Genomic DNA, 27,438 nt, shown 5'->3' on the forward strand with positions numbered 1-27,438 from the left:
AAGAAAACAGCAGAAAATGGTGAGTGAGATTAATACGTATTAAGCCTTAAGGTTCATGGTTACACCATTGCCTTTCTATTACTAATACACAACATTGGAAAAAGTAAAAGAAGCTCCCCCTTCATAAAACTATTTTAACATCGTTCCTGAAATTGGATATTTAAAAATGATTATTAATCAAATTTTTCATTGAAGTATATCATCCATCCATATTGACAACAATTTATCAGCTGATTCTTCACCTGTACATCACTGCAGTCCTATAGATCTTTAAACCGCTTATCGTTTCGGTTTTACTGCACATTAACTGAGGGTTCAGTGCTATCGCTATCGAACACTGTTTACAGTAGCGGCAGGCACTAACAAATCCACTGCACACATTCTCCCTACAGCAGTTGACAAACATAAGACGTTAAAAAAGTTGGTTACAGACAACAAAAGGCCCTAAATAGTTCCCTGTGGTAGATGAAGGCCAAAATTAAGCTAAAATGAAAGGATATGGTTTACTTCAGGTGTTTTACACGAGTTTCAGGATAAATCTATTGAACTTTAATGAGCTGGAAGGCTCGCGGCTAATGATGCTAACAGTGCAACACAAAAGGAGCTTGAAAGAGCTAACAGAGGGTGGACCCTGTGCTCCAGGCATGCACAAAATCATCATCCCACAGACACCCCCCCTCCCCCTGCACACACTTGAATGTATTTACACAGATGTCCAGAGAATAGGGTGTGTCTGTGTCAGTGCTCGGTGTGGGCGTCCATTGTATGGCCCTGTGTGCACACTGCAATGATGCCAACACAATGTTTTGCACATGTGTGATTGTGTTTTTGGTTTGTTTTTAGGTGTGCATGTGCAGACAGACACGTGGACATGTTATGTGTGTTTGTAGATTTGTTCTGTTTATGTGTGTGTGTGCAAATATAAGGTGTCATTGGGCATTTTATAGGAGTGACACGTAGAAGACATCAGAGTACTTTTAAAGTCTTTCACCTGTGCTTTAACGGTGTGTGTGTGTGTGTGTGTGTGGGTGGGTGAGTGGGGGAGGGGGGGTATAAAAGCTGGGAGAGAGAAGAGAGGAAGAGGAGATGAGGAGGAACAAGAGTTTCCTGTCTGTCCAAATGAGAAAAGTATATGACTTACATGGCAAGGTATATTATTGCCAGAGGACACAGACACACAGTAACATGGCCTCTCTCCTCTTAACCCCCCCCCCCCCATCTGTCACTTAAAAACATTTACTAGAAACCCCCTCCTTATTTAAATCCATGACATTCACATTTTCTACTTTAAATGGGTCATTGTTTTGTGTTGTATGAATTTGATTCATACAACACAAAATAAAACTCATACATATAATGAATATGGTTTATTTTATGAGTGAGTTTTATTATACAGGTTTTGCTTTTCTCTGCCTTTTCAATCCTAATGTTTGACCCTTCTTTCCCCGTTTAGTGTTTTTTTCCTGTCCCAATCCTCACTCTCTAGCGTCATTTCACGCTCCACACATTTTGGCTTCTGAGTGGCTAAGGAAGCTGTCGATGGGTTTCGTCGCATCAGATAAGATCAGATACAAATCGGCTTCCCACAGCCGGACGGAATCGGCATTTTGACTGCGTCTGTTTCACAAAAGCCTCATGAAGTTGAGTTACATGTGTACAGAGAACACACTGGGCTATCCATGTTTTATAGGACTTAGAGGGCTGTTAGTGATTTTATTTATGGTGATTCACCAAATTTCCAAGTTTTTTGGGATGTGTATTATTGATTGATTTCTTCACCAATAACACTGAACTTATTCCTACACATAAGAACACTCACAGGGTTCCCCTTTATCCTGCCAAAATTGTTACAAAATAGACAAAGCAGTTAAAGAGTTATTACACTTAATATGCCAGTTTCAGAGCAGAGGCCAAACAGCCCCAGAGTGGAAAATGTTTGGCACTTGAGACAAATCAGGACAAGTTAGGAATTTGCCAGAGGCCTAGAACACAAACATACATGTAGGGTAGACATGTGAAAACCACAGCACGTGCATCTCCTTTAGCTGATGGTAGCCATGGACACCAATAAAAAAAGAGGAAACTAGGAAGTGGCTTGACGTAACACAAGAGTGTTTCAAGAGCTCTGTGTAATCCACACTATATGTTGGAAGCGTGGCGATTATACAGTGTTGAGTTTGAAATCAAATGTTGAAACATGAACTGCTTTGGTGTGATACATCATTCAATCTACTCCCTACTGTACCCAACTAAATGCATACTAATAAAGCACACATCACGTACAGCACAGATATTTTATAACCGGGCAGTACTGAATGAATTCTATTTAATCACTCATCTAACACTATATATGCACATTGGCATTTACCTTCGGCTGTGAATCAATGTCTCAGTTCAGTTATTCGTCTTTACTGGAGCTTCAGATATAGGAACATCCAGTGTCTAAACCATTTATCCATACCAGATTTCATCATCCTCATATTTCCACTTGAATTGTGGGAAGGGATATTTGTTTGAGGCCATAATTCATTTATTTAGATATGGTTAATAGTTATTCATTTTAATATAGTGTTTGTAGAAATCTGTCACGTATTTATTTGTAGCTTTATTAGGGCTTGAGCATCAACGTGATTGACCTCTGGTCCTTTGAAAATCTCTGGGATTAATTTTAATTCTGATATCTATATTTCCAAGCCCTCGCGGTGCGAGGGCGAGACAACAAGTCTAGCAAAATATCGGTGTTAAGGTGTAAGTGCGCCTAAGTGTTGGAAAATGTATAGGCTCATTTTAAGTTCCTCATCACTCTAATAAATCAGATTTCTGTAAATGTGTCTGTTGAAAGTAGGCTTAATGGAATGCATCATCCAATCAGATCTTTCAAGCGAAAATAATGATCTCAACTCTTTCAGAATAAGTAAATAAAATCAACCCAAAGAGTATCTAAATGATACATATTAAGTCATAAGAATATATGTACTGTGTCATATGTGTATGAGCACTTGGGTGTGTAAATTACTATAGAACTAGGAGTTTGAATTTGTGTGTGTGAATATGTCTGTTGGCGAATCTGCATCAATGTATCTATTATTCATAATCCGAAATTTGATCAATTGAAGCAGTGAAACACGAAAGACAAAATAAACAAACAGAACTTTACGAATAGCACAACATGCTGCGACTTCCCCAATGATCTGCGCATCGCAACACTGTACCAAGTACAGTCTGTAAGACAGTACGAGAGACATTGCTCTGTTAACCATGTACATCTCAAGAAGGTCTCCGTGTAAATAAATGATTCCTTGTCTGCGGCATCGATAGCGCTTGTACAGGACGTCAAAAGAGATCTTTGTGATGTGAGAACTATAAATCTAACCAACATTGCTCTTTCATCAATGAGGAAGAGAGCTGCCTCTTTTTTTTCCCGGGGTAATGGCGACTTAACCTGCGCCTCAACAGGTTGAGGTTTTTTTGCCATGGGAAAAGAGACTTTGCAGTTTATGAAACTCCCCACACGCGACCAGCCATCAGCTTATGTTCTGGCTATGTCAATGCTAAGCTTCTAAAAGGCAAATACTTGACAATCCTCTGGTCACGGAGAGCAGGTTATTGTCACATGACCAGACCAGGCTTCAACTTCCATAAGAAAAGGAAGATTAAATTCTTGAGAATAATGTAAAATCTGCTCTACGTCCGCATTTGGTGCTGAGGTAAGGGTTATTCATCACCAAAGCATACCGGCTTTTTCATAGAGAGCAGTAAACTGTTACTCTGAAATACATTCAGGGCGCAAAAAAGTCCAGCAAAAGGTTCCACTCTGCTGGTAACTCATTTCCTTAAAAGCTGCTTAATCCACATTACCCGGCAGGAATGTGGATCCCATAAAGTTTCTCAGGATGGTGGGATGCACGAATGTCTCCACCACCACCCACAACAGAGCAGCTGGTGCTGATCAATGTTAATGTTAACATCATGTAAGCAGCTTGTGAATGGACAGAGTTGTTGCCGATTCCATATGCTGGATTATTGCAGTGTTAATGTTAAATACTTCTGGACTAAACACTTTGACATACTGTTGCGATTTCATGTCGTTAACAAGGTATAAAATGGATTGTGCACCTTAAAATCCCATCTGCATAAAAGTTAGGCATGTCTTCTGGTAGGATGAGATCATGCCAGAAGACATGCGAGCTAATTGCAAGCAGTTGCCAGAGTCATACACATGAACTGCATTCTGCAGGCCCCACCGTGTGGTGGCGCTAGTCACAGCTCATGTATCTGCAATGAGATTTTGCTGAATTGTGTGGTGGATGCATGCCAAGTCGGCCTCTTGGAAAGAAAAGAAAACCTGATGTTTCACTGCCACAGATGCAAAGCCATGCAGTAGTACACATCAGTAGGCATTAAGAAGGGGTACTTATGTAGTTTGCTTTTTAAACCTGTTTAAAAAGTATTACATTATGATTAAAAGGAAAAAATATTTCACTTTTCCAATCTGCTATGCTTTCAATTAAGTGATTCTTAGTTAGCAAGCAAAAGGATATACAATTATATGGATAATCAGGAACATTTATTACCATACAAGACATTTGACTGATGTTATGCACTAAAACAATGGACGCCAAGACAGATAAGACAACGTAGTGCTAGAAAATGGCATGTTCAATTTGACTCCACCGTATAAAATAAAGCATAAGGCTATGGGGATATAGAATAAACAATTTAAAAATAAAGGATAAGGAATTAAAATTAAAAATAAGTTAAAAATAAAGTGCACCAGCAAACAGACAACCATTCTCTACACAACTGTGTTGTGAGTGAAAATGACAAACGACAAGTGTACGTACATGTGGAGTGTGAAGGGAGTGACCGGTGGAAAAAGCGACGTCAGAACAAACAGGTCATGTCCGGGGTGAGAGGGGTCGGCTACAATCTTTCTGGCCCGCTTCAGAGTCCTGGAAGCGTACCAGAAGGTGATGGAGAAGCAGAGGATGGACTCGATGATGACATGTAATGTAATGGCCGTGTACAAGTGCACCATCATCGTCTGTGGCATGTTGAATTTCTTCAGCTGCCTCAGGAAGAACATCCTCTGCTGGGCCTTCTTGGTGATGGAACTAATGTTCAGCTCCTACTTGAGGTCCAACAGCCACAATGTGCATTATTGAGCGATAATGTAGAGTTGCTGTTCACATTGACCCGAGCATTGCACATCACTGCATACTCAAAGTAGCAGGTTAGATTTTGCGCGACCATTGGTTGACATTTTTGCTTTTAGCTCGGTGGCGATTGCCGGAAACGCACAAATGATCCCTTTGAGGCAATGCGAGCTTTCACAACCGCACAATTAAGGTGGAGCGATATGAATAAATGTTACCCAATGCGGTTTACATGCACGTACAGGGACAATTTCACCTCTAGACTACTGAACCGCGATACACAACGTTTGGTGGCTACAACTATTTTGTGCTAAAAGGGAACTATTCATTTACTGTTTATAATTTCGCTGGTAGCCGTATTATAAAAGCAATAAGGTACTTGAGGCTGTACTTTATCTTCAATAATGCAAATGTGGCGCGTCGAACTGTTACATTATTGGCCGATAAAGTACAGCCTCTCGTAACTTATTGCTTTAATATAAAACAACATTTGCTCAGCATCAGTCACCAAACCATTCATTTCATAGTTCATATCCATCATCCATGTTGTCTGCAACATATCTCTCAAATAAATAATGATGTAGCAGTACTACTACTACTACTACAGTTTATTGATTTGGGAGACACTTCTTTCGGTATACAGGTTGTAAGGTCATGGGCGGTCCATACAGCCAGCAAGGGTGGAGAGCTTACAAATAACCACCATTAGTGTTTAAATGAAGAAAAATCTGTTTACTCCCCCCTACCACAGGCCCGTCAAGTAATTGACTTCAAACAAAAATCCAACAAAGTCCATTACTAAAGATGAAGCACCCCAGAAAAAAACCACTCCTTAATCAATGAAAAACTTAACCCAGCTGAGTTCTTGAAACAGTACCTCCTCGTTGTGGTCCTTCCTGGAGGTTTCCTCCGCATACACATTTCTTCTTCTTCTGCTCGTCCTGCCCTCCTCTTCTCTCCTTCTACAGTCTGGCATTAATCAGGTGGCCTAAACACTTACACCTGGGTGAGTGGAGCGGCCTTCTGGGAGCTGTAGCGGCCATCTTTTAGGGTGGCTGCTGCACCCATCAGCCGGCCCTGTGTGATGCCAAAAATGAGCGTAACTCTTTATGTCTCGTTTCACCATATTGATGTGATGTAATGTTAAGAAGCGCAGTCATACGGCAAGATATTTAAAGCTAAAGTCTGTGTTAAGTCAGTGGTTCCCATACCATTTCTGTCAGGGCCCCCTTTGAGAATAAAAGGCACATTGTAAGACCCCCCCAACCATTGTATGAAATATCATGTGTTTTTATTCATAAAAAAATAACATATAACTTCACTTTTCCACTTAATAGTTTTATTACATTTTGTCAACATATTTTCAATTAAATTTAAAAATCAATGCTGGGAACAGTGCAAAAACTTGTATTTCTACATTTAATGGGAAGTTTTACCAAACCATTCTCTCTCTCTCTCTCTCTCTCTTTTTCTCTCTCTTTCTCTCTCTCTCTCTCTCTCTCTCTCTCTCGTCATGTCGCTTTCGTGTTTTTTTTTTTCTTAGGGTAGGTGATGAAGCGCCGCGACCCGAAGTTTGGGAACCACTGTGTTAAATAATAAGGTTTTATTTCTGTTTTGGTCACAAACATCTGGCAGAAAAATAAATACAGCCGGTAAAAGAATTTAAATGAATGAATCCTCCCGGCTTGAACAGTATGTATTTGTACAATTTATTTAGCGTGATTACCAAGTAATTTGCTTTCCACTTGTTCTTGTATTGTCTTGGAAGGCAAGCTGACATGGTAACAGGCATAAGGTAACAACAGTATGTTTTGGCAGGATTATCCCTTGACCACCTGGTACCTGGTTTAGGCTACTGGTAACAAGAAATCTTCCAGAAAAGACCAACTCAGCTCATACAGTTTTTTTGTAGAAAAGCCTACAAGCTGAAAACAAGCACCTGAGATAATGACAACTGTCCACCCAGAAAAGGATTTCAATATCTGTAAATCCAGCATTATATTGCTATCAAACTGGTTGTATGTTAATTCAATTTTGACGATTTCTTGTTTCGACCAGGAAATCTCACAAGAACTGCCCTACCAAAACGGTGAATTATAAGAATAGCCAAATGATATGAAAGCAAACAGATCACACATGTAAAAAATGATTTCATAATGCATCCAACACTCATGTATTTAAGAACTTCTACACCAACTTAATTAAGGTAACGATCAGGTAAGGATGAACATTTCTCTTCTTCGGGCGACAGATAACACCACTTTTTTACAATTTCCTAGCCATAAAGACCACTTGAGAACATTTACAGTTCACTACAGTATGTTTCACTAAGGCCTAACTGAGCAGACGGGTGTTTGTCTTTTGTTGACTATACAAGAGCAGTTATAAGGCCTCTGAAGCTAATCAAGAACTAGGTATGGGGTTTCAAGATGGCGCCCCTTAATTCCAAAGAATGATGCTCACCCTGAATAACCCCATAATGTTGCTAAAAAGACTGCCATTGTGTCTTGTTGGCAGGACGGGTCACATCCATGGGTACAGTTGATCGGAAATCAATACTCATTTTTACTTAAAAAATGGCATAAATTGTTTGTTAGTACTTGTGAACTAGTTTGGTCTAAATTGGAAAGTCAAACCATTTAAGCCTTAATCAATCTTTCTCCCTTAGAAGCACCTCCAACATAAGTGTTCTGCAGGGAAATGGTTTCCATTAACCATAATATTACTGTTAAGTTGAGCAGTCGATCTCTAATTCACACTAAAAACTGGTGGTAGTATCACTCTAATTCAAAGGATGCAGAGGAAGTTAAACTGATGGGCCAAGTCTGAATCAGTGATTTAAACACATTCTGTACATCACTCTACGATTCTGTGATTTACTGTTTACAGACTACTGTCTTCTGGCTTCAGTCTGGTTATTTAGTATGTCCTCGTTCGGACTCATGAGAGGCAGCTAGATCCCTTCTGTCTTAAATGGAGGACACTGAGCTACTGATGACTCAGGTGTTGAAATAACGTGAACAAAGCATTTTTCACGGTCCTTTGTTGCCAAGTTACTTAGCTCCCATTGTTAAGTTACCCAGGTAAATATTCTGTTACACATTCATTCCATTTTTCAAAATGTTTTATGCTGAAAGGAAGCCATTTCAGCATGGCTGTTCAAATCTATGCTTTGTTCCCGTAGACAAGTTTCAACAACAGCCCAGGGCATATTAAGCTAATAGAGCTAGGGAACATCTCCTCAGGCAGAGGCCATTTGGAGCTGAAAAAACAGCCTGTTTCCCAGGTTGTCAATAACATACTAATTTTACCCCAAACAACAATATTTTCCTAAATAGCGATGGCAAAAAGACCTCACCATGTGACAACTTGGGAATGATTTAGGGGAAGCCAGGGGCGTTGGGACAATGGACCCTGGGAACACGTAAACCTTTATTATGTTCCTATCATGTGGTGTATAAATCTGTTGAACATGAGAAATTACACCCATGTACACCCCTTTTATCCTTGCCAAAAAAAGAAAAAAGACTAAGATCATGCATGTTAGCTAACAATTGTTATAGCTCTTATTTCCTTGCACAAAAATTGGGGAATTACAATTTCAGTCAATATCTTTACATGCAAAAGCTAATTTAATTCATATGCTAAGAAGTTGTTAACAATTATACACCAATAGTTAGACCAGATACTGAAGTAGGCCTATGTTAGCTAACAAGTTAACAAACTGGCTAACAAGTTATTATTATCTAAACATAAAATCAAATCGGACCTATAAGGGAGAAAGTGACTGCCTGGCAGTCAGAAATTGATGGTCCAGTTGTACATTAAAAAAAGCCACACAGGTTGCATGACACCAGCAAGTTCTTCTATGCAACACACAGTTATTCTATTTGGGCAGTAGTTCCCCAGATGTATTACTTACCTGCAGGAAAGTCAGAGTATACAGTCTAACGCCTAAAGGAGGAAGGATTGCCAAGGGAAGTATTTGTTCCCTTGGCAAAAATAAACAGAGCAATAATATGATGAGATCATTTCTAGCTTACTACCACTCTTAGTCAGACACAGACAGGGCTTTCTCTTTGAATTACGAAAGCTATTAAGTTTAAGTCATTCTGTACTCAATTGACTGCCGTAAAGTCCATATGACTAATAGGAAAAAACATAGGCTTCACAGTCTAATTCTAAAAACCACAGCATGGTCGATAAATCTAAGGGTGGCATGCAACTCGAGCCACATTGGCATGTGCATCAGTCCAACAAACACGTAGAGCAGTATGACGTGTGCATTGACTAACGTGACTTTGTTTGAAAGTTGAGGTTTGAAAATGGAATCAAAGTAATGCCTGAATTCAATGGAGAGACATCAGATGTAACACAGTAAGTAGTGCTAAGATGGGATCAGGTGTTCTTTCAGTAACACGTCTTCAAAAGTGTTGTTGCTGCTACATAAAAGGGCGTAAGCACATACAGCGGGGACATTCCAGGTAATGAGCCCATGTCCGTCAATCCATTTGTGTCCATTGAGTCTTCGTCGTTATTGGTTCTTTCTTCCCTTGCAGTCTTTTCCAGGTTTGTTTAATATTTGTTTGTTCAGCCTAATACTGTATTTATTGCTTGTCTACGCTATGAAGCAAGTGTGGCTCACTAAATCATTGATAAACCACCCCCAAAAAAGAACAAATGATTGGAACACTTTCCTCAGGTTTAGTGGGTGGAAGGGGAATCAACGCGCAGACACTCATTCGGCCAGCGTGGACGATGCACATTCAACCAAAACTGAGACCAATCAATGGCTCCAAGTGATGCCGTGATGGCACAGAACTACTGTGTCGGACACCGGGACACAAAGCACACGGGTTAAGACATTCAAGGACTGAATCCCTTCGGGCAACGTGTTCTCCCGTCCTGAGCCCCGGGGGCCGAAGAACCTCTAACGCATGTGTGGGTCGCACGTCACACCATCGTGTGTCTGGAGTTCTCATCTCCGTTCTTGGGCGACGTGGGAACATTTCTGGTGAACTGGCTGAAGCTGGCCGCCCTGCACCTCGCCCTCGGCCCGCCCCCGTCTCCGGGCAAGCCCTTCTCCGCACCCGGGGGGAGGGTGCTGAAGCGGCCCGGGAGCTGCGAGCCCTTTCCCGGGTGCTCCTCGTGGCGGCCCGGTTGGTGGGAGGCGCTCTTGGAGAAGAGGCTCTGGATGAGCTGGAATTTTTCCTTCTCTTCCCGCAGGAAGACGTCGACCAGGAGCTTCTTCTCCCGCTTGAACTGCTCCACGATGGTTTTGGGAACGTCGGGGATCCCCCAGGCGACAATGAGGCTGAGGAACATCACCAGATTCTGGAGTAGGGAGGGGAGCAGAGAAAGGGATGTGTGAGAGAGAAAAAATATGATTTTTAATTTGAACCGAGAGTTATATCCTGGAAAATGACTCACTAGTTCACACTGTTTTTGAGGCCTGCTAAGAATCTCTGGCGGCTATAAGGTACATGAGGCTGTACTTTATCTTGAATAATGTAACAGGGTTACAACTACACCCTCGAACTGTTCCATTATTGGAAGATAAAGCACAGCCTCTTGTACCTTATTGCTTTATTATACTACAGTAGATGACTTTCCACTGTTTCAGAAAGCCTCACACAGAACCTCACATCTCTCCCTCTTCCTCCTTCACTGCAACCCTCCTGCGCTCTACCCAAAATCTCTCATCTACCAACTTGGGAGACATTGGGCCGCCAGCAAGAACAACTTGTACAAACAGATCAATTCTTAAGTGGTTTGGAGGAGCAACTCAAAAGAGCTGGCTGCTTTCATGGACTATACAGTATTTAGAAATTCACACAGTGTAGCAGTGGTCTTGGGAGTCATGCGCGTAAATTGGTCTGCTGAAAGCCCACATTTTATTTGTCCACTGTTGGATTGTATATTTTATTAACGTAATCCTGTTTGACTCTACCATTGGAATCAGAGGCTAATGTAGTTCTAAAGTAATGAGAGTGAGATTTTTGGTCAACGTTCCCAACATGTGTCGGATGTCTTATTAATCCATGTATTTTGTTTTGTGTCATGTTGGGCTTTTAAACGTTGCTTAATGTCTGGACCACAGACACACAAGCTTATAGACCAAAGCCAATGATCTTATACCTGGAACAGTATGACGAAAGCCAGTCTTGCAGCCAGGACACACCAGTACTGTTTGGAGAAGGAGTAAGCGTCCGGAGACCAGGGGGGTTCCCTGTAGTCTTTATACCTAGGGATAAAATCAAAGATATCATGAGGAGTAACAATGGGAGTGCCACCTACACAATGAAACTCAATGGACATAGACTGTACAGAGGAAGTGGAGGTAGTCAGTAACTAAACAGCTAGAAAGATTGTTGCTGTCCCCTCTCGCCCCGGACAAAAGCTGTTTGTGCCCCTTCCATCTGGCAGGAGGCTGAGGTCCATCAGGACCAAGACCTCCCGCCACATACTTTCTTTGTGCTCATCAACAGAGCCCGGGTCCCCCCCCGCCCCCCCTGACTGACTCTGACATCCCTTTTTCCACTGGCCACTCCCTTGCACATACACTTGTCACTTTCACAACACAGTTGTGTAGAGTCTGCTTGTATGTTTTATACATGTAAACTGTAAATTTGTGTATTGAACGCTATCTTCCACTATGTTATCTTATCTGTCCTGTTGTCCATTGTTATGCACAAATCGCAAAATTCCTTGTATGTCTCACAGATTTTGGCAATAAATGTTCCAGATTGCTGATTTGTGATAACAGTTGGTTTGACGTTCTTGAATCCTTGACTTTTCTCAATGTTGGACAATCGATACAATACACTTTGATGAGCAGAGCACACACTAAGATAGGGTTGAAGATCCAAGATCCGACAACGCCATGGAAGCAATCAGCAGGTAGCCACGCCCTAAAAGAATACTCTGCATTATTTGACTGTAAACTCATGGTTATAATATTTACTGAGGGAATAATACATAAAGAGAAGTAGTCATTTTCTCATAGACTTCCATTCGATCAGAGTTCTTGAAAACCAGAGGAGTCAGTCTCCCAGAGGCAGAAAAAAACACCTGTAGTAATCACATAATATAAATATCAGTCCAAAGAACTATCACATCAATCATCTTATGCAAAAGCTGCATTTCATCTTCAGTACCTTACACATTAGTTAGCTTCCTTTTTCAAGATAAAACTGGGAATGCTGATCCCACTGTGAACTGTGCTGTAGCGTGAACACAAAGCCGATGAACATGTCAGATTAATGGGATGGATCAGATCAAAGTTTTTAATGGAGACAGCTGACTTCCACACAGAAAATTCCTCTGGACCTAAAATAGATGAAATGCACTGATTGTGTCACTAAGTACTTGACCGGCAGTATTGAGAGGGAGGGTGAAATATGTGTGTGTGCATTGTGTGTGTGAGCAGGGACTTACGGTGTCTGATTCCTTCTCCTTATACAGTCATGACCGAGGAATACTGACCGTGAGAGTCCGCTCTTCACTCCCTCCCATTTTTCTTTTATCTATTAATTTTTCGCTCACCCGCTCGCCATTATTTTACAGTATTTTTTTTTTTGTGGATCAACTTCTAATATCTGCTAAACTGCAAGACATGACCACATACTCCAGCCATTTTCATTCTAACTTGCCAATGTGGAAGAAATAAAGAAATGTTTGTCCTTCCTTTTCTCTTTCTGTGTGTGTGTGTGTGTGTGTGTGTGTGTGCGTGTTTTGTCCATGTTTGGTTATAATAGTGCAGGTCGGCAACAACTAAGTATCTAACTCAATATTTCTTCATAAAACTATTGAGATTAGAGATATGACGTAAGATGGTTGACTGTGTGTGTGTGTGTGTGTGTGTGTGTGTGTGTGTGTGTGTGTGTGTGTGTGTGTGTGTGTGTGTGTGTGTGTGTGTGTGTTTGTGTGTGTTTGATCCTTTCCTGCTGCCAACATAGTGGCCCCTGGGATCCAGGAATACATTTACGGACCAACGAGGGTCAGACCATTCCCATCTATTAAGTACACCCACACTCTTATCACAGAGGATGGGGATGCTAAATGTTCCGCGTTCCCATTAGAAAAGGTTGTGAGTGGTACCAGTCGAATGACTCCATTCTTGATCAGGGTCTCAAGCAAGGTGAGCCGATTCTAGACAAGGAGAGAAACCCACCCGCACCAGTAATTGATCAGGGAGAGTCCTTCCCAATGGGACAAGGTTGGTTGATTTGGTCTCAAACCAGATATCTTCTAAACTAATGTTAGCATACTAGCATAACAGAGATAGTGAAAAAGGCACCTACTAAACAACACCATGTTCATGGGACTTTTTTTCCCATGGATAATTACTTTTTTTTAACTATATCTTAAAAAGCGCTGTCGTTCTTTTCCCTGAAACAAGTCATAGTTTTTCACAGCTTTCGCACCGAAAGTAATGGCTAATTGATTTGTGCGGAATGGAGAAAATGTTCACCTTGAAGGGGCAACCTTTATTACTACTTTAAAACCTAAAAATGCCACGCACACCTGATACACTCATTCCGTTCATACATTGCACAACAAAAGCCCTAGACACACAGTAAATGCTGCAAACCTGTTCACTAGAGACAAATTGTTTTTGCTGAAGGATAACTCACTAAACACATAGGGAGGAAGGAACACATATACCCATGAAACATATTCAGAATTTATTTACGATGACATGTTTATTGCCACCATGACATGTCTCTGGGAAGGCTCACAAGTTCAGAGATCGTGAGGATTTTTATGAGATGCGCCACTACAAGACAACGCACCTACGCTTTGCCCAAACGTACCCACTCAAATCTGTGTATTTCTATTAAATCTGGCCAATATTGTTCTTCAAATGAAAGCACTGATTTATTATTGGAGTGTAAGATATTTATTATATGAACTATTTACATGGTTTTAACTTTACTATTCACTTTTTGACAACCTACAGACATGGATAAAATATCCAGCTATATTAATATATGTATAACGGAAAATCTAAATCTTTCAGAAACTTTGTAGTTACAGCAACTAACTGGACCTTATTCAATTTTAATTCAATACCCCTGACCTAAAGGAATCACTCTGTCAGAAATCCATCACATTATTCCTTGGCTTTCACTCCCAGGTGACAGGAAAGTTCCAACAGCCGACTTCCTGTCAGCTTAAGAAACAAGCGCGGTCTTGACATTGAAGCAGTCCTGAAAGCCTTGCTGTCATAATACTTGTCTGGGAGTTGACAATGATTTGCAACATTTAAAGCCTTCTAATCACAACAGCTTGTGGTTACATGGTCCTGCCCCTCATTTTTACTATCTTTGATTTATCGGTTTATATTCATTAGTTATTTGCTTTCTTTAAATCAACGTTGATCTCTCGGGATTAAAGCATTTGATTTAAATCAAACTGACATAAGAACATGTCAGTAACATAAAGAAAAAGTATTTTAATGTCAGGAAGTTGCTCTTTCTCTTGACCCCTCCGCATGGAGGTCAGCCAGATGACTGCAGAGGCTTGTAGAGATTTCCATGGTACCCCAGCAGGGCTCGGCCCCTTCAGAGATGACAAAACGTACGACTACGGACCTTATTGCACAACAGTCGTGCACAAATGGCGGGTGTCTGACAAGCGCAGTCGATGCCGGAGAAAGTCATGTTGTATGTATTTGAGAAAATGATGTTAGCTAAGCTGCCAGCAACAGAAGCCAAAGCAGGACAGTCCAGATGTCTACTAGGGCATTGGATGCAACCTTAGTGTGTCAATAGAAGATAAGGAAATGGTTTCATTGTTTTTTAAAAAGAAGATCAGATTTTACCTAAACCTTGGAATATTGTTGCCCAATGTATGATACATTAAATTACATTAGCTGACGCTTTCATGCAAAGCGACTTATAGGTGCATTTCAACCATAAGGACAGAAAGAACAAGTGAAATTTCATCAGGTACATTGACGATAATAAGCAATCTCGTTCTAACACAGGGATTTATGTGAAGCTGCATTTCTTTCTCAGTGACGCAATTATTGGAGTTAAAACGTGTTAAAAATTAAAACATTAAATTGAGTCTCTGGATGGGTTGACCTAATGTAATTTCTTCTATGGGGAACGACAGAGTATTACATCTACCAAAAGCAGCTTGAGAGATAGATCACTATTGATGAGAACCAGGAAAACTAAAAGGAAAATATTAATATATATATATATATATCTATGTGAATGCTAAATATAGTGTAAATAATAAGGGTCTGTAAAATCATTTTACATATAAAGTAATTGTAGCAGAATAGCTCTCCTCCCCTTAAACTTATATTTGAGGTTAATTCATTTGCTCTGATGAAACAGTCTGATGAAAGTTAGAACAATTCATAGTTTACCAGCCCTGTGTCTCGCAGTGAACGCAGTGCAGGACACACGTCTGCAGACAAGTAGCGCGGTGCTCTGCCCACTGACGCAGAACACGTCCTCAACTTCCTCGCGCTGCTGTTTTTAAATGTAATGAATCATTTAATACTATAGTGGTTGGCCTCTGTCACACCATCCATCTATTTATCCAGCCATCCAACTACCGTGCCCCTCTTCTTCTTTTCCTTCCTGTTTTATTTTTATATTTTATCTATTCACACTTCCCTTTCCTCAGTCTATCAGTTCTTCTCTTCAGTAATAGCATCCTTCATCTCTCCATTCCCTGTCCATCCATGCATTCTTTACGACTTCACCTCCGTCCTGCATGAAGCAGTTAACCAGTGAATACTGTCTGGATACAGTCTGTACATACATTATATGACACAGCACACACTGCAGAGACACGCGCTCTACTTGGAAACGTCTCTAGCCAATTTCACGCCTCGGCATTGAAGTATCTCGCTGTGGTTTCCGGCATGACGTACCACACTACATTGGCACAAAGACGGCATTCTTGCACCGCGATTATTAGCTGTCTTATGTATGCGCCGGCATCCATGACCTTTTTCTCTACAGCGCTCTATATTGATTATTGTGAAAGAGACTCAGAGACTGGCCTGAGCGAGAATGCAGGAAGATACAATAGCGCACTGTATTTCTATATCTGTAAAATCATCAACTCCAAACCATCTCAGGCTTGAACTTGTGCAATGTCTCTGCGAGATGCAGAAGGGCCCTTTGGACATCTAGAAATGACTCCCTGTGCTTTTATTAGAAAGCGGGAAGTTCTTGTAGTTTCTGGGGACAGAATATAGTGAGCGGTAATGGACTCTGGTTGTTCCATATCGTGTCCACTGTCATTAAGAGATTACAAATGCTTCAGGAGGCAGCCAAAAGAAAGCGAAATTGGGAGACAGACATCCTTCTGTTAGATTAAATGAATAGTAGCCTTGAAATAAGCATGATAATGTTGGCTAATAAGTTGTTGATACAGAGACCAGAGTGTGTTATGTATTAACGACAAAACAAAGCGACTTTGTTTGATCCACTTAGACAAAATCCCCCAAACTGATTTCCCAAAATAGATGAACAGACCTGACTGTCAGTAACAAGTAAAAGGAGTTTGCGCTGTGTGCTATTGTTGTTGCTTCTGCATCTTGATTTTTTGGGAGAAATTCCGTTATATAATCAAGCAGCCCCATTTTTATGAAGCTTTATGAAAACATACATTTTCTGTCATTCGTATTCAGTAATGCTGGTCACAAAAGCTAACTAAGCAAATTATAGATGACGGATTTCTACCAATCTCCAGAACACATGAATGCATGCTGGTGTGTGTGTGTGTGTGTGTCAGTGAGTTTTTACCGGCAGACTGTGATGCTCCCTTGCTCTAAGTTATGCGGTGCCGTGCCAGGTTTAAAGTTGGACACATTGAAGTAGGAGAGCGTGTGGTCAATGAAGCCGTGCATGGTGCCGGTCGGACTGAACATGTACTGGTAGACGAGCCGAGGGATGAAGTCTGATGTGAAGGAGATCACAAAGGCCTCCGGAGAGAAAGACAGAGACAGAGTCAAACATTTTTGTAAAAAGTGAATATTTGTCAAAACTCTATAAAGGCTTTGAAGGGAGGAGCTGCAGGGGTCAGACTGTTTATTTTTAGATGTTTAATTTCAGTTCTCGTAAACCTATATTTTTATATTAATGTTAACTCATCAAATCATACAAAATACATGCACAAAAGAGGAATTTCCCTCCCAATGTTCCACTGCCTTAAAGCCTCTGGGGCGGCTTAAGGTTAGGTGTCCAATGCACAAAGCTCTAGAACTCTGCTGCTTTTTTATACAAATCCCCTCAGTATTAAAAGTAAACAGAATAGGATTTGCTTTGATAGCCAAAGACAAATCCCAATAAAAACCTCCTGACTCCAAAACACACCTTGCAGATCAGCCCCTTGTTTCAGACGAGACTCTGGGAACTCATAAGGTCCCGTAGGGGTCAAATCTCTATTTAATATCAACAAAAATCACTTTCAGAGATGCATAAGTAGGAGAACAAGAGTGCACTTTTGTCTAATAATATAGTTGAAACCAGAGGTTTACAAACACTGTGCAACACACACTGTCTGAAGTTAAATCAGATCAAACCTCTCCTGTTTCAGGTCCATTAGGATTACCAAAATTATTTACCTTTTGCTAAATGTCACACTAGCGAGAAAGAGAAAATTTCATTACTTTCTTCAAGGTCAAAAGTTTAAATACAGTTCCTTAGTATTTAGTAGCATTGCCTTTGAACTGCATGACTTGGGTCAAACGTTTTGGGTATCCTTCCACAAGCTTCTTACAGTACTCTGCTGGAATTCCGGCCCATTCCTGGTGTAACTGAGTCAGGTTTGTTGGCCGCCTTGCTTGCACACGCCTTTTCAGATCTGCCCACAAATATTCGATGGGATTCAGGTCAGGGCTTTGTGATGGCCACTCCAAGACAGTGACTTTGTTGTCCTCAAGCCACTTTTGAACTATTTTGTTAGTATGCTTAGGGTCATTGGCCATTTGGAAGACCCATTTGCACCCAAGTTTTGGCTTCCTGGCTGATGTCCTGAGATGTCACCTTCAAATTTCCAGGTAATGTTCTTTCTTCATGAGGCAGTCTATTTTATGAAGAGCTCCAGTTGCTGTTGCAGCAAAACAGCCCCACAACATGATGCTGCCACCTCCATGCATTTTCAGGTCTACAAGCTTCCCCCTTTTCCTGCCAAATGTAACGGTGGTCATTATGGCCAAACAGCTCCACTTTAGTTTCATCAGACCACAGGACATATCTCCAGAAATTAAGGTCTTTGTCTTGGTGTCTTTTTGCAAACTTTTATCTGGCTTTTTCTGTTTCTTTAGGAGTAATTGCTTCCTTCTTGCTGAGTAGCCTTTCAGCCCATGTCGGTGCAGGACTTGTTTTACTGTGGGTAATGACACTTTCTTACCAGCTTCAGCCATCATCTTCACAAGGGCTTTAGCTTTTGCTCTGGGGATGATTTGCAGATGTCGGACCAAAACACGTTCATCTCTGGGACACAGAGGCCGTCTCCTTCCTGTGCACTGTGATGCCTGGACATTCCCATGTTTATACTTGCGTCTAATTGTTTGCACAGATGAACGTGGCACCTTCAAGCATCTGAAAATTGCACCCAAGAATGAACCAGACTTGTGGAGCTCCACGATTCTCTCCCTGATTTCTTGGCTGATTTCTCTTGACTTTCCCATGATTTCAAACAAGGAAGCAGAGTGTTTGAGGTGTGGCCTTAAAATACATCCCCAGCTGTGCCTTCAATTAACTCACAAGGCTTGACCTAATCATCTGGGCTTGCCCACGTTGTTTAAAGACATAGTACTTTTGGTGTATGTGTTTTGACCTTAAATAAAGTAATGATTCTAATCATTAATTCTCATTAGTGTGACATTTAGCAAAAGTTAAATAATTTTGGTAATCCTAACGGACCTGGTTTAGTCTGATTTAACTTCAGACAGTGAGAAAAAAAGTGTTATGTGTCTTTTTGCACAGTGTATATAAACTTCTGGTTTCAACTGTAAGTGAACTGTTTTTTAACTAAATAAATATGATCAATAAAACTGTATTTTATTATATTTACAGAATATTAATTTAAAGAGGATACGATTAAGGCTGTAACATGTTAATAATAAAATGCAAAAATATTATTATTCAATTCCTGATGAAGACATTTTGCCTTTCCTTTTTGTTAAAAAAACAAGTGAAAAAATGAATCTTTTCTAACGCTAATGGCACTACTTTTCTACTCTTTACACGCATTTTCTTTTGCATAAATCTGCCATCATCACTTATTCAACGAGGAGATACTTACATTGATAATGACTGAGAATTTTCCCATTCCACTCAGTATGTTGTACCATATACCTGTAGAAAGCAACAACAAAAGATAAAGAATAGTTTGGTCAATAAGGGGAAGTAGAAGAAAAAAGCACAGTGAGTGAGTAAATTTAACTGATGGCTAAAGAATTAAAATCTACAACAACGTCAGTCGGTCTGTTGCTTCGTCTGACCTTTCCAACCAAATCGATTGAATTAATACATCCTAGCAGCATGGCTAGAAAAGGACTGTCTCAACTTTATAACCTAGGCTCTCTCTCTCTTAAACCCTTTGCGTCAAAACTGCAGAGGTCAAGTCAGAGAGTAGACGTCGGGTTACGGTTTGCCACTAAAAACCTTGCATTTAAGAGACATGGGCATTCCGCTGATGTTGCTGATGTTATGGAGGACATATTCCATATTTATTGTTTTAAGGGATTTTCTAGTTTTTGAAATGTTTTACATTCTTATTTGGCCCTGAGCAGCCCCTGTGTTGTGTGGACTGCCAGTATCTACAAAACCATATCAAATCTGGTTCTTTATGTCTAAATGTATTGCCTTGCTTGTATAAGTTACGTAGCGTAAGCTATGCTGTGTGTTTTTTACTTGCGTCACTCCCCACATACCAATGTCTTTAGCACGTACGGCGACCGGCCTGCGTAGCTCCGTAACAAACTTCTTGGCGTCCAGTCGGATCTCGATGACGTTGTTGAGCAGAGCGAAGAGCGGCGCAAGGGGGAACGAAGCCACAAACAGGGAGACGAAACCAAACTGGATGACTGGAGAGAACAGACAGGCAAACGTCAAACGTGACAAATACTGGGAAGATCATTCAAGTCATTTGGTCCAACTGAATCTGTTTATCGGCGGTGGAAGGCCAAGTTACCCATAATCCCCATTGTTCCGAGCATCACAACTACCTGATGCGTACACGATGGGTGCTGCGTGTGTGCGACTCTCAACGGAGAAGAAAAAGAAGCCAGATGACTAAATATTAGTCATATCATTCATTACTAATTAGTGAGCCATCCTCTCATCTCTGTCGAGAGACGCTCGTGCATGCTGCCCTTTGGGCAGGGCTAGACATTCTTTTTATGCTGGAAGATCTGTCAAACTCAATAGAAGAAGACAGATCTGTGGCGTTTCTTCTCTGCATACACTTGTTGATTTTAACCCAAGCCAGGCAACAATGAAAGCAACCATATCCCACATAAACCCCACCCTGTTGGCTATAGTCTTATTATTATTTGAGCTAGTAGTAAGCTATATTCTATATAGACAGTGATTTACTGTGTTAAAGTGAATGGAGTGTTTGAAGTAATGAATACAATTATGCCTATAATATCTTATGTCTACATGGTAAATATACAAATGTCAATTTGCATCAGAAATAAAGAAAAGTTCTAACAGACAACTGAGTTATGACAAAAGTATATGAATAATGTGTTTATTGTAGTAATTCATGTGATCCAAACTGAAGTTCTAAAAGCAATAGGGTCACTAAAAAAGTAATGGCATGCCATGCGTCATTAAAAAGAAACACTGGTACAAACAATTCTGTGGTTTTAGAACACGTCATAAATCTGACACAGAGTGGGCTTTCTCAAGAACAAATGAAAGAGAAAACTTGCTAAGATATAGTTAAATGAGGCCCGTTTTTTATTGTCATCATTACGCTGCTGACGTTCAGAAGTTCATCAGAAATTATCTCACAAAACAGCCAGAGAGCAGCCTACCTCACATCCAATTACATAATTGTGTATGAAAAAAAACAAGTTACGCTTTTCTACCAGAGGGAAGTTAAAACAAAGGCTTTGTCGAGCCTGCAGTTTGATGAAGAAAATAAATCATCTGTCACAGTATCATGGATGGATCCTGCTGCAAACATTAGAAAAGGGCTTCCCTTACTTTCCTTGCTGCCTCGCAGCCGAGTTTGCAGGCAGATGCGGTGTGAGATAATCACTTTGTTCTTTGTCCAGCCTTATCTCAAAGCACATTGATTTGATTTACAGCCTTCAAAGAGGTTGTTCAGTGCTCCAATTCAAAGAACTTGTTTGAGATAGAAATCAAATTCTAAACACCATCTTGATAGAAACCTCAGATCCCCCCGAGTTAAACTCCAGTGTATCCACATCTTCAGGTTGGATAATGCGTAGATTTTGATGTCACAATTATGTTGTGTCCAGTTGTCTGTCTGTTGTAGTTGAAATAGTCAGAGTGGGAGTGAGAGGTAATAAGGCAGGAGACAATCAAATAATAATGAATCATGCGAGACAAGTGACAATCACTGTCCTGTGTTTCCCTTGAAACACATCTTTGTGCATGCTTTGCTGTGGGGGAGCTGTCATAACAAAAAACACACAGCCATCTCTACATGAATAAGCAACAAAAGGAATCATTTGGAGCCGCTGCCGTCAGATTGACGCGTTGGTGAATAGCCACTCGTAGCCAGGCTGCCGGTCCAGGCTCGCTCTGGGGCTCAGAGGACGCCTTTTAAGGTTAAACACTCCTCTGCATCAGCCCAACTGAGAAGTTCATGTGTGTGTGTGTGCGTGTGGGTGTGTTAGGTAATTCGGCCTGAATAGATGAACCAGACACACAACATCCGTGACTGATAATTAAACCTGTTGATTGAAATGTATTGTTCAATGGATCACAAATACACCCAGAGCTCCGCACTGCGACCCTTTAATCCCCATTCAAAACTATTTCTGGAGACAATGTGACTCAATTTTATAAGTAGGAACGAGAGATATCCCCATGTTTTCTCTTTTTTGAATCATCATTGCAACCATTTGAAACACCAGGAGAGAGAGAGAGAGAGAGAGAGAGAGAATTTTTTGCTTTGGGAGGTCTGGTGTAAAATAAAAAAATAGTGCCTATTTATTACCAAAGCATTAATTCTAAATACAGTACAAATACAGAGAGAGAGAGAGAATTTTTTGGACGCTTTGGGAGGTCTGGTGTAAAATAAAAAAATAGTGCCTATTTATTACCAAAGCATTCATTCTAAATACAGTACAAATACAGAGAGAGAGAGAGAATTTTTTGGACGCTTTGGGAGGTCTGGTGTAAAATAAAAAAATAGTGCCTATTTATTACCAAAGCATTCATTCTAAATACAGTTAAAACGTGACCATTCTGTGAGGTCTTGCATGTGGAGTGAGTGCCTACATATCGGCTGGTGCTCTTGTGATTCTCAGCATGGAACCTCCTTGTGAAAAAAGTGCCAGCGCCGACTTGGGTAGTGGTCTTAAAAGACTGGGCCAGGCTGAGCACTCCAGCCTCCCTTTGGCTTCAGGAAGGTCAGAGATCAGCCACATTGAGGCTGCAGCTTGTGCAGCTTAATCCAAGTCTGCTTAGTCTGCTTTATCCAGATGCCCAGTCCTTCCCTCACACATGCATTTTCACTATAGACCCCAACTACTAGTGAGCCTCATGGGGCATCGTGTTGAATGGTACGTTGTCCGTAAGAAACTCAACAATTGATGAACGGATGTGACCTCTTTCCCAGTACTGGTGCAACGAACTTTCAATGAATGCTCAATCACGCAGTCACCTGCTACTTAAGAATGCGCAGAGGGAAACCCGAGAAGGACGCGGCGCTTTGCCTGACATTTTGCGGATGTGCGCCTCCGAATCGCAGCTGTGGAACCTTAGCAGTGTGGGAACGGGGGTTTCCAGCGAGCCGCGGGCTGGCGGCCTCAGATCGGGACGCCGCGCCCGAGACAAAGGAGCGAGGAAGACAATACGACGGCGGAGCGGGCGAGCGCCAGAGGGCCAGCTTAGAATAACCCCTCGCTATCTGTCTGAGCAGAGGCTGACGGGTTCGACATGCACTCGCAAACACACACTCGGAAATAACGAAGCACCCAGGAGTTAGAGCTACCCATTCATACATCTCAGGGCCACGTGTGAGTGCGTGTTTGCACGTCGAGATCAGGCATTTCCTACATTCCTCGCACCGTCTGCCCCCTGTTCTCCCATCATGGGAACGTCTCTCCTCTGTCCTCCTCCACAGAACGTGGCACAGCTACTCCACACTCTCCTACACAAGTAGGACACAATGCGTGAGTGGTGCACCGATGACGCGAGTGGTTATTACATGCCATTTAGCTGACCTTACGTTGCATTTTAGCCTGGGGAGCAATGAAGGGTTTGGTGTCTTCTGGATGCGAACCACCGACCTTGTGGCTCCCAGCGCACCACGTGAGGTGCAAGGAAGGAGGAAGGGAGCGCTGGGGTTGGAACGCGGGCGGCCTGTCGTGGGACATGCGTACGCCAGGCTGGTCTCATCCAGCATTCGTAGCAAAAGCTGCAGAAAAATCAACGCGATGTACTTTGTGGATATCCCACAAAAATGATTATTGTTATCCAAGGATTCACGGATGAGGAAGCATAAAGTCTGCTGAAGGAGAGCGCTGTTTCCCGCGCTGAGGCAGACGTTGATGTAAGCGACAACCCTTCCATGGTTACCATTAACCCATTCAGCGCCGCTATCAGCCTCCTCATCATTGGAGGAATAGACAAGACCGTACAAGGACAAAGTCATACATCAATAAATAAACACACACACAAACATTACTTTTGATTTAAAATATCTTAAACTTCGACAGACTCTCAGCCAGTTTTAGAGATTCACAACCAGGTGCTGCTGAAAGCTTGTTGCTGCACGTTGGAGTGTTTTGTCAGAACCGTAACTTCCTCGTGTCCCCCGGTGACCTGCAGCACCCAGTCAGTGCTTTTGTTTGAAACATTGGTTCTGCGCCACTTCCGGCCCTAAACGTCACACTAGAGGCACTCGAGGTTCGAGGCTCGAAGGAATTAAAGCTACAGGTGGTCACTTTAATAAAACTCACTTTTTGTCATAATTATTTGAACTGTCCCTATATCCTGACGGCTGACAGATAATCTGTGAAAAAAAAGTGTTTTAGTATTAATGTGTGAATGTAGAAACAATTCTATGTTTAGATACTTGATGTTCATTTGATTTCAGGAGTTGTTGCTTTCATTTTATTTCATTTAAAGCATGGGGTAACTCCAGAATGTAATGTAAAATTTCTCATGTTATTTACTTAATATTATGGCTTCTTTGAAGTAAATAGAAGGAAATGCATGTGAGATATGGATCCTTTGTGTTTAAGCAACAGCAATGTTTACTGCTTACTGTTACTTCTTTTGAATGTGGGTCCAACACTGAAAGGCTTCTTTTTTTTAAACCATTTGCTGAAGAAGGGAAGTTTCTCTTTGTTTACATCTCAGTTTAATCCGCACAGAAATTTTTTGTGACATCATGGCTAGTATGGAGGTCAGTTTATGCCTGATTCCCTTCTCAAACTGGGAGGGCTCATGTTCACTGTCAAGGACTATTCTTATGATTAGTGTGTGACAACATTACAGAGAGAAGTCTCAGCCAGAAATCTGAAACTGATTCACAATATCAGACCTCAACACTTTGAGACAATAACAGACAGGATCAAGTGAAAGGTCAACTTTTAAAACCTTTTATGTCTCTTCATATTTATCCAACATGTTGTGAGACTCTAATTACAGGACCTTTGACATTGACGCTGTAGATGCAGTAGTTGGTAGCTCCCATGAACTTCGCCACGTTTTTGTTTGAATTTGTCTTCTACCGCAGCAGAGGAAGCCCAGCGGATGAAGTGCAGACCTTGAGACGATCACCGAAGCCCGACGTCGGACGCATTATCTTCACGGCTAATTGTTTTGCTCCAGCTGTTAACATTTCTCCCGAGGCTGTTTTTTTCTTCTTTTCTTTTTCAAACAAACACTAAGGATGCCAAACTTGATTTGTTTTGTCAAGGTTCTCTCCTGTTAAACAGTGTGCAACCCACACATCACAGAAAAAATGGTTCTATTGTTCGGCAGCATTCTCAATTTAAAGTTACTCCCGTAGGGTCCAAAAAAGTCAGATCACATCTCTCGTTGCGTCACACAGCAGGGACGGGCCTGTACTGTGTGAGCGATGTGTCAGTTGCTGTCAAATTCAGGCAAATAAGAAACAACATTGGTATCTTTTTAGCTTTTAGTTTTGCCCAAAAAAGCAAATAGAATTCTGGCGTTCCAACCGAAGATCAGGCTCGTGGTGAACAAAACTCAAAGCTCTTAAAAATCAAATATGTGGATTTAAATGCACAGCTGAGACTGATTATGCTGGAGGGAGGAAAAACCTTAAATACCCAGTGTTTATGTGTTTTGGTTTGTGAATGACATGAGTGTAAACAAATTATTTATATGCATGGCACTGGGAAAATGGAACAAGTCCTGCATGGTAAAAAAGTAAAAATATTTAGTTGGATGCAACAGACAAGAGTCATAATTTAAATTCTCCGGCGGAAATCACAACATTTGAACAACTCTCATTAGCGTGGTTTTGATCGGTGTGTGTGTGCGTGTGAACACAAATGCATCTTAAATCGATATGCTCCTCAGTCCACAGATCACATAATCCCCTCTCAGTACAGGAGCACTTCAGTTCAGAACTACCGTGTTGCATGAATGGCTGCGCTAATGAATTTCCTGTGGGTGTGCATGCAGACTCACTCATTTCCATGTATTCAGGCGTGAGGCCGTCAAAGGGAGCCAAGGCGTAATCCAGGTTCCACTGCTTTGGAGGCCTCTCCTCCTCCATCTCCTTCTCTGCCGTTCCTTTGTCCTTCAACGAGCGCACCAGCTTCTTCAACTTCCTGTAAGGACGGAGAGGAGAGGGTGTGGGGCGGGGATAGCAGTTACTTACATTTAGTGAGTAAAAGTTTGAGATAAAAACAATACATCTAATCGGACATGAAGAAATGTAAACAAAACATTTTCGACAAAGTAATGTAGGAGTGACTAAACAGGGTTCCAACGTATTTAATGTGCTGTGTGTTGCAAAGCGAGAGATTTATTAAAATGAACAATTTTAGCTTTAATAGCAGTCAATTGTTATGTCGTCACAGAGTGGCTTTTATTTGTTTCAGTTGAACCTTATTTAACATTCAATTTGTTATCCATCGAAAATGAAACAATCCCTACTGCAGCTGAAAAACAGCATTCCACTTAAAAAAAGTTTTCCCTTTAAAACAAATAAACAAGCTGTATGTAATTTACAAGGCACTGGACAATAGCGTTTATATGAATCGTGCACGTGAAGCGGGGTGATGCTAGCGTATTCACTTCTATGTGAATGTGAATCATTGTGCTTGTGTTTGCATGTGAACCCATGCATGTGCGACTGTGTTTAATGAACAACACATTACTGTGTGTGGGAGCGTGTTTGCAGTGAATGGACGTGACTGTGTTTACTGCTCTAATAAATGTAGACATATAGAACATCTCCCCAACCAAACACAAACATGTACACGACCAAACACACACTCCATAAATACACACATCTCCCCAACCAAACACACACATGTACATGTACACACTGCAGAAACAAATGCTGCCACAAAGGACGTTACAAGTTTCCACTGTAGTTCAGGACTCCTTGACTCTCTGTGTAAACATGTTATTTATGTTTACCGTTTCTCTTCTTTTGTATCAACTACTCTGTTTTACTGCCAGGTCATGTGACCGGTGGAAAAATGCAAGGCCTCACTCAAAAATGGATATTATATTTCATATCCGGCCATTTCATTTAACCTGAACATTATAATTATTCTTACCATTTTTATCTGAATGAGAAAGAGTTTAAGATAATTACCAATTTTACTGTAGTTGGTGTTTTTACTCACATTCATTATGTGATCAGAAACAAGACTTCACTTGGAATGATGTGGTTAAGTAGCATTTTGGGGGGTTTTGCTATTGTGATTAGGTAGGTATTTTTCTGCTCTCTAGTGGTCAAAATCAATTAATACAGCTTTAAATATTTAAAGGCAATAGGAATTTGTAGAAGACATTTTGCCATTGATTTAGTTTTCATTGAAGGCATCATGACAACAAATACCTTTACGTACTTTTTTATTTTATTTTTATCTCAATGTGCGTGA

The 27,438-nt window shown here is 41.1% G+C and overlaps 1 protein-coding gene across 3 annotated transcripts in view; it reads right to left on the reverse strand.

Annotated features, from left to right (window-relative positions):
- Nucleotides 1-6,398: 6,398 nt before the first annotated feature.
- ano2b (anoctamin 2b) overlaps nt 6,399-27,438 on the reverse strand; it is a 62,964-nt gene continuing 41,924 nt past the window's right edge. For 2 of the 3 annotated variants that reach the window (XM_062560358.1, XM_037461122.2), the window contains 6 exons: nt 26,009-26,151; nt 20,071-20,223; nt 19,440-19,492; nt 16,934-17,112; nt 11,295-11,400; nt 6,399-10,490 (listed from right to left, as the gene is read on the reverse strand). In XM_062560358.1, coding sequence (XP_062416342.1) covers nt 10,110-10,490; nt 11,295-11,400; nt 16,934-17,112; nt 19,440-19,492; nt 20,071-20,223; nt 26,009-26,151 — 1,015 coding nt within the window. In that variant the 3' untranslated portion in view covers nt 6,399-10,109. The remainder of the gene's footprint in view (nt 10,491-11,294; nt 11,401-16,933; nt 17,113-19,439; nt 19,493-20,070; nt 20,224-26,008; nt 26,152-27,438) is intronic. The other variant, XM_062560359.1, reaches the window with a different exon arrangement.

Source organism: Pungitius pungitius, chromosome 2 (genome assembly GCF_949316345.1).
Source record: "Pungitius pungitius chromosome 2, fPunPun2.1, whole genome shotgun sequence".
NCBI classification, from domain to species: domain Eukaryota; kingdom Metazoa; phylum Chordata; class Actinopteri; order Perciformes; family Gasterosteidae; genus Pungitius; species Pungitius pungitius.